Raw genomic sequence first — 8,543 nt, forward strand, 5'->3', positions numbered from 1 at the left:
CATAAGCATTTTTCAGTGATCTCCCCTACACTTAATTACAAAATCCAACTGTGTAAGGCTTTCAGATCACTCTTATGGAAGTGTCAACATTCCTGATGCAATATACCAGCAGCCTAACAGAATTTCAGAATTTATTCTAGCAGCCAGAAATAAAAGCTAAATTTGTAGACTCCCAGATTATCTACTGAATCAATCCTTCTAATTTTCTAACATTTAAAATACATCTTTGCTTTAAATTAGGTCAATTACCAGACAGAGATGGTAAGAAGGCAGAGTAGACTGCCCACTTTTTGCATCTCTCTCTGTACCCAAAGCATTCCAACAAAGATATACGGACTAGTGAAACAAAATGAAAAATGAAGAAACATAAAGTTTCCCACGCACCGAGAAAGGTTCCACACCAACAACCTGTACAGCGAAAGTCAAGTCTGAGGAACTACCTTCTGTATTCTAAATGTTTTAATGGCATATAATTACAGAATGACCAAGATTGGAATAAACCTCTGGAGATCACCTAGTCCAAACATCCTGCTCAAAGCAAGGTCAGCTAAAGCAGGTTGCTCAGGTTATTGTCAAGTTGGGTTCTGAGTATCAACAAGGATGGAAAGTCCACACCATTCTCTGGTAAATCTGTCACCTATCAGGTTGGCCAAGCATGACTTCCCCTTTGCTAATCAATGCCAGCTATTCCCAATAACCTTCTTATACTTCCTGTGTTTCAAAATGGTTTCCAGAATTATTTCCTTCCTCACCTTCCCAGGGACAGATTTGAGGTTGATGGGCCTATAAGTCCCTGAATCCTCCTTCTTAGCCTTCATGAAGATAAGAAGCGAGATTTGCTTTCTAGCAGCCTTCAGGAACCCCTTTCTAATGACCTTTAAAGTACAGTTGAAGACTCTTTGTGATTACATCAACCAGCTCCCTCAGCTCTCATGGATGCACCTTATCAGGTGCCATGATCTTATATATGTCAGTTTTGTCTAAACACCAATCCTCTTCCACCAAGAGTAAATCCTCCTTGCTCCAGACTTCTCCCTCTGGTATCATGTACCTTCGCCTGTTCTGCATCCTTTGTCACTAGATTTTCTATCCCATTCAGCAGAAGACCCACATTTTTCCCAGTCTTCCTTTTGCTGTTGATACATCTGTAGAAGCTAGTCTTGTTACCTTTCACATTTCTCACCAGATTCAACTTCAGATGGGCTTTGGCTTTCCTAATCTCATCCCTGCATACTCAGACAGGGTCTTCTATGGTCATCCTGCGTCACTTGACCCTGCTCCCACCCCTTCTACATTTCCATTTTATGTTTGGATTTTGTCAGGAGCCCCATGTACATCTATGCAGGACTCCTATCACATGTTCTTGATTTTCTCCTCATCAGGAAGAACAATTCATGAGCTTGGAGGAGATAACTTGAAAAAATGCAACCAGCTCTCCTGGACCCCTCTTCTCTCAAACATACCCCACTTCTCCCAGGCCACACCACAATGTAATTCAGCCTATTAAACTGCTGAAATGCTTCTGCCAACCTTAGCTGTTGGATCGTCTGGGAAACCTTTTTATTAACACTGTATTATGTAAGTAAAATCAGTTTTATTGACTGAAATTGAAAGGCAATGATCTTTGCCTTTTGCCACATTAGATGCATCAAAATGAATTATCAAAATAATCTGAAAGCAATTTTATTACTTTAGCACTTTTGTATCTCATTAGTAATCAAGCACTTATCATAATCTAAACTTGAAAGACACAGGTAGATTGAACAAATACAGATGTTATAAGAACATGACAGAAAGGCTTTTCAACTTTATTTAAATAGGCATTACTCTTCTACTCCATTAGCTAAATATATGATTTTTTTGATAACACTTAACTTACCTCTACAGTAAACATACTTTGTAAAGGAGTGTGCCTCCTCATCTGACACTGACACCTTACAAGTCTAGTGAGAAAAACAAATTCAACTACAGTTTATATAGTTAAGGAATCACAAACTACACATATTGAAGTGATGCTGGCATATTACCATCAGGGGAAAAAGAGTCTCAGGTGCTAAAATGTGGAATAAGTAGCACTTCACAGAAGTTCAGGGGTTTTTTTAAATAGATTAGAAAATTAAATTAAGTCATTCTCAAAGAATTCTCTAGAAAAATAAACAGTTTCTTGACCTATTATCTGGTCTGCTCATAGCACTTTGACATGTCCTTATTTATTTTGTTGCTGCAAAACCTAAAGAAAAGAAAGATTAAAGCCTTATTAATCAGTCTAATATATACATCAAATGACAAAGCAACACCAAGTGACAGTAACACCACTATTTAATCATAAATGAATCTCTATAAGCTCAGCCAAAACATAAAAATGTTCCAGTTGAAACCATGATCTTCCCAATCCAGTACCAGCTTTAGAAATGGAGATTTCTTTAGTGCAATATGGGATAATAAATAAATATTATCAGAAGCGAGAGCAGATGTAACTTTTATTTAGCAAAATTGAAAAATTACATGCAAATCAATAAAAATGTAAACCCGATAGTGTCTATTTGCAAAAGAAAATTAAGTATTTAGATGATCTTTTTGCACATCTTCAGGGTACATTGAGAAGAACCCTATCTCCACCTACTGGTGCAGCTACAAAAATGTTTGCATTTTGAAAACAGCACAGTGGGATGGCAAAGCCATCTATCTGTATGAATATGCAACCCAACTATACTGAAGATACTACTCTGACAGAAGTTTTTCTTCTTGTTGCTGTTAGCTCTCTACATGCCATACGTTTGAGGACATACTTCACTGTTTAACCTTGTCTTAATCTGTTCTTAAATTTCTGTCCACACCCAAAGACCACCTACCTACCAGTCAAAATACAGTGTAATTGCAAACTGCTGAGTTCAAAATAGTGAGACTGAGCACATGAACTTTTATCCTTTTCAATTATACTGGATTTAAAACAGTCTAGGACTATCAACACAAAAAACCTAACCCAGATTATGGTTGTTGGGGCTTCTTTGTTGGTTTTTTTATTTTTTCATTTTTATTTCCAGTGTATATGAGCACATCCATACTGGTGTGTCAACCTGGATAATATGCCAGCTTTGTAAATTCCATATAAGCAATACCAATTTCTCCTCTGGAATATTCTCCATTCTTTCCACCAGCAGACAATATTCTGTTTCCAAAAAGACTGTGTATGCTTGTACATGTTTGTTTAATTGCTCCTTCCCACACACCTAAAGAGCACACAAATATAACTCCTTCTTCCACAGAGCTGCTTTTTCTTTCTATTCTGACAACAAGATCACTCACATTCACAAGTCACTTCAAAACTGCCTACTGATCAAGTTTCTATGTCAGAAATTCCTAAACCATGTCCCCAACAATAATAGACCCACTGGGATAATCAACTTAGTTTAACACCTGTTTCTGGTGGTCTCCCTATCTTTCTTCCCACCCACAAAAAGACTAAAATATGCATCTTGAACTGTTCTCTTCAGCACCACTTTTCCTCTGTGTGTCTCAATCTCAGCTTAACAGGTTCATGCACGCACACTACAGCACGTACAAATACTCTTCAAGCTGCTCCCACAAAAGCTGAAAACCCATAAAGGGATGCCACCTCCAAAACAATTCACCCATGCTATTCCTGAGTCTGTCAGTGGTCAAAGAAAGCAGCCTGTACAAATTCTGACTCCCAAGAAGTCTGTCTATTATTCCTTCCACCCAAGAAGCACTGAAACTCACTTTACAAGCAGAAGTCAATCATGTCTTACTCATCCACAGCAAGAGACCCTGCATACACAAGAACTAACAAAACCATGGTGGGGGTGTAACACCATCACTGCCTTCCCTTACCAGAAAAATAAGCTAATGGACTAACAAAGCATAAAGGTGGTAATGACTATTCTAGCTAATACTGGATCTGCTTATAACATTCACCTTTCATCATATTAATTTTGTCAAGCACATTACCTCGGAGTCTCTTTTCCATAAAAGGTGAACTTGAATTTACTACTTTCTGTTCTTCCCTTTATTTAGTCTCTTGTTTCTTCCCAAGCCTGTTTTCTTTCAGGATTCCCTTCTCTCCACTCCACAAGTAACACCTTAGTTACCCTCTAGTCCTCAGTCTTCAGTTTTCTTCTGAGTTTCTTCAGTGGAAAAGAACTTTTACCTAAATGCCACACAAACCAACTCAAATCTTTCTTTAACTGTTATTATTCTTTGATATTTCAGGAAACAATCTACCTTAAGTATTTATGTGAGTCTGCTTATGTTGTACAAATGTATATTCAAGAAATAGATCATTTAAGACTGAAACACAATTACAGCAACCACTTTCCACCACAGAGGATAAACGTTTCTTTCAGTCTGCTTCCTCAAGTTCCCTGTAATGGTATGTCAAATATTCCACCTGTTTAAGTACCAAATCTCTCCCGCTCTGAGTTTAGCCTCTAATCTAGGTGAGTTTGGTTTTTTTTAAGAGGAAGATCTGTCTGAAAGTTAGTATGCCTGACAGCACCATACTAACACAATTGCCCAAACTGTACAGTGTACTAGAGTAATTGATGGAAACTATAATTTCCAGTTAGAAGTTCTGTTAAGCCTCAGATATATGAGTGTTAACACGAAAGAGTGTGACAAACCACCCAAAAACTGCATTTTAATTTCTTATTACTTGTTTCTCATACCTGTTACAAGCCATTCAGTGCTTCTCAGTAGCTCTTACAAACAGTTCTGACGAGATACAGTTCTCACTACATTCACAAAAAACCTTCATGTTGATCCTTATGTATGGGTTAAGCTTTTGTATTGCTTTCTAACCAACAGACAAAGGAAAACTCAATCTTTAAGACCAACTTAAGATATTAAAAGCACCAAAAATTACCTACTGCTCGAAAGAACAGTCTGTATCTGCCTGCCCTAAACCACATTTACAACACATTGTTTTCTGCTGTTCAAGAGATTTATTGTACTTTACATAATACACAGAAACAAATAATCAAAAAAGAACACCAAAATCCACAGAGTAAAGAGATACAACCAAAGCAAAATACAAGGAAGGTAAAGGTAGAACAGAAGACAAATAAAAATCAATCTCTATTTAATATATGTAAGTACAGTAAGTATTAGTGATTACCAGATGCAGAATAAAACATTTAGAAATACTTATTTTCTCAAGCTTAAAATCACAATCTCTACATCCTGACAAGGACAGAATAGACCTACCTTTCTGCAGATCATTGTATGATTTATTTCCAGTGTTAAAAACAAAGCTGTTAATAGACTTAATTTGTGTATTCTGTGTTGTCAGCTATTAATATTAATGTCACTGACTTACACAGCTACTGCTTTAAAGGTGTTAACACAATGGCAGCATGCTTAAAACTGATTTAGTTTAATTTGGTTTAAATTTAAAGTCAACTTTTAAAGGCTTCAAAATTTTATTCAGGAATTACAAAACTCAGGAACACAAAAGGATGTACAGAAGTGAATCACTGCCCCTCTGGATAGTGTCACCATTTGAGTAAACAGGGAAAAGAGGAAACTGTATTTAAGTATTTGAAAACAAGCCTCTTCTCAAACACATTTGGTATTTATTTATTACTTCTTAAATCAGACCAGACCATACACACAGTGTGTTTATTATCATATATCAACTTGCCTGCTTAAACTTCTAAATTGTTCTCCATATCGTCCAGGAAATCCTTTTTTAGGATGAAATTTCTTAATACAAAAAGTTTAACAGCACAGGAGTGTGTACTGACTTATTATGAATTTCTCTCTACCAGGAAAATAACGTTATCTCTGATCTGGGACAATGAATAAAGCGGAGATGCTCATACAAGTAAAATCAGGATACAGATTTAGATATTAAGCATTCTGAAGCTTTTAAGGGGACTATTCCTGGAACTGCTTTTTCCCCCCACCAGTGAAGATCTAGACAAGTTATGTAGGTAGTATGTAATTTACAGTCCTTCTCTCCCTGTCTAGGACAATGGAACCATACTTGCAATATCCTTCCAGAATTGCCAAAGTCTCAAGACAGTACTGCTATCAGAAGATGTTCAGAACAGCTACCTGAACCTGACTTTCCAAAAGCATTAGACAGATTAGCAGTGCATTAGCTGCTTTGCAGCATTTGCCTAGGCACTGTACACATGCAAATAAGCTTACTCTTAATGAGAGTAAAGACACATTTACAAGAGAGGAGAAAGCTAATAGAGTAGCTAAAACATTACTTACAATTGCTTATCTCACTGTATGTTATTATTCCCTTTCAACTTTCAGATCCAGTCAGTCTCTCAACTCCCTCCTATCATTTGTTATGTGAACACACAAAAATGAGATTGAATACAGACTTCATTTCACAGCTGCCAACACCACCAAAAGAAACAATTTATTTAGTACCGGATAGTAAAGGCAGAATAAAAGAAATTATCCCTTTTCCAAATACGAAAAATGTGAATGTAGCTGCTAGCAGATTACCTAGTGTTTAGAAAAGGGATTAAAATGTCATTTAGCATTTATTCATTCAGTGAAAAAGAGTAAGATAACATTAGTACCTCCTATTTTCAGCCAAATTTGCACCTTCATCCTTCAGCTCTTTGCTTTTCTTCACACAGTCTTCTACGAGAATTTCCTTTCTTCTCTTAGTTGCATGCACCCAGTTAGCATCATCGTCATCAGCCAGATCCTCGTCATCTGCAGCTTCTGCTTCAAATTGCTGAGAAGTAGCTTTTGAAACTTTCTCACCAATCCTTCTCTTCCACCCAAAAGAAGCCATTTAGAGAACTAGAGAAAAATGTATTTTTAAGTAGTTAGGTAATTTAGCTTTTTAGTACATAGAAGAAAAAATACACCTTGCTCATCTTGCTTCTTAAACAACAATATGTAACAGACTGCCACTCCCCCACATAAATTCTGCTCACTGGCTTCACCAGAGATGTTGGTCAGGCAACTGTAATTTTGAGCCCAGCTGGAAAATGTTCTCTAGCATGACAAAAAAAGAAAAAGGAAAACAAACGAACAACAAAGCAGAGCTCTGACACACCAAGAGCCTTAAAACGTTGACGCCAACACACCAGAAACCAGACAAAAGAAGGAATCAACTCGGTCCAAGGTGAACGACGCACCATTGGCACGGCCGCTACCGCGGCCCGCTACGAGCCGCGCCGGCCACGCACACACCTCCCGCTGCACAGCCCTAAGCGTCTTCGGCCCGGCCACCTACGGGGAAGCTCCCGAAACGGCCGCTCCTCAGCCAGCGAGGCACCCCCGGGACGGGCGTCCCCGGCGCGGCACGGCCCACCGCTCACCCCGGCGGAGAGCGAGGCCCAGCACCACCGACGGGGAGGCGGCAGCAGCGGAGCAGCCAGCAGAGCTGAGGGAGACCGCGTCCTAGCACCAGCCCCACCCCAGCCTCCCCGCGGAGGCGGCCACGGCACCACCCCGCACCCCCCGTCGGTGCGAGCCCTGGGCTGGGCCCTACGGCCGGAGACCGTTACCTGCCGCTCTCCTCCGGGCACGGCTCTCCCGGCCGGAAGGCCCGCGCGACCCTTGACCCCAGCCGGCAGGAAGCGGAGGGGCGGGGCGGCAAAGGCGGGAAGCGGAGGGAAGGGCAGCGGCGGCCTCTCGCGGCGTCAGTGGCCCCGCAGGGCATGCCGGGAGCTGTAGTCTCGGGGCGCCGCTGGGCACGCCGGGAGCTGTAGTTCCCCCCGGACCGGCCCCCGCCCCCTGGTAGCCCCGGCCCGGGGCCTGGGTCAGGGCCGGCGAAATCCAGCTCTGCTGAGCCCACCGCGGGGCGCCCGGGCACCGCAGGGCAGCGGCAGCTCGGTGAAGGAGCGCCCCAGGGCGAGCCCGGCTGCCCTGTTCCCTGGTGCGCGGCGCAGGACAGGAGATGCGGCTTGGAGAGTTTGGATAAGCGGAGCGCGGAGTACATCACGCAGTTCGCTGCAGAAGTACTGCCTGCGGGAGGGCGGGCGGAGCGGCGACGGCACGCAGGCCTGTGGTGCCACCTGCTAGCGGTGCTCAGGCACCCCAGAGGGAGAGGCGAGGGCAGGCGGGAACTGCGTGTTACCCACGGCTCAACAGGACTCACTGCTCGCTGGGGGAGCAGCCACCTCCCTACGGGGGAGGCGGCTCCGGGAGGGAAGTAATACCAGTAAAAATAGCCAAGGTTGAAAGGGACAGTGTTCCTTTTTTTTTCCCCTAAAAGGAAGAAAAATATAAGATAGGCTACAGGGTTTAAAATTGCTCCCTAGTTACAGGGGCAAATACCAAGACAAAAGAACGATCCACGGTTTGTGAAAACAGCAGAGTGGAAGATGCGAGGTAAGGCAAATCACCACAGGGCAGGGCAGAAGGGGACTTTTACACTGAGTATTCAGTGTTCTTTCCATCTCAAATTCCTTTTTGCAGCAAGAGAGTTTACAGGATCTACGGGAAAACAGTCAGGGGGCAGGCTAGCACAGCTGGCAGCCCTAACAAGTGTAACAGTCCGCTGTTAGTTTATAATAACAGAAGATAGCATGCAGTTTCAGACAAGA

General features: G+C 41.8%; 1 protein-coding gene across 1 annotated transcript in view; it reads right to left on the bottom strand.

Annotated features, from left to right (window-relative positions):
- The window catches only part of TTC33 (tetratricopeptide repeat domain 33), a 55,602-nt gene extending 47,991 nt beyond the window's left edge, over nt 1-7,611 (bottom strand). The window contains exons 1-2 of the mRNA XM_074857251.1: nt 7,503-7,611; nt 6,561-6,789 (exon numbers count right to left, since the gene is read on the bottom strand). Coding sequence (XP_074713352.1) covers nt 6,561-6,781 — 221 coding nt within the window. The 5' untranslated portion in view covers nt 6,782-6,789; nt 7,503-7,611. The remainder of the gene's footprint in view (nt 1-6,560; nt 6,790-7,502) is intronic.
- Between the last annotated feature and the right edge of the window lie 932 nt (nt 7,612-8,543).

The sequence above is a fragment of the Strix uralensis genome, chromosome Z, assembly GCF_047716275.1.
Source record: "Strix uralensis isolate ZFMK-TIS-50842 chromosome Z, bStrUra1, whole genome shotgun sequence".
Classification (NCBI taxonomy): Eukaryota; Metazoa; Chordata; class Aves; order Strigiformes; family Strigidae; genus Strix; species Strix uralensis.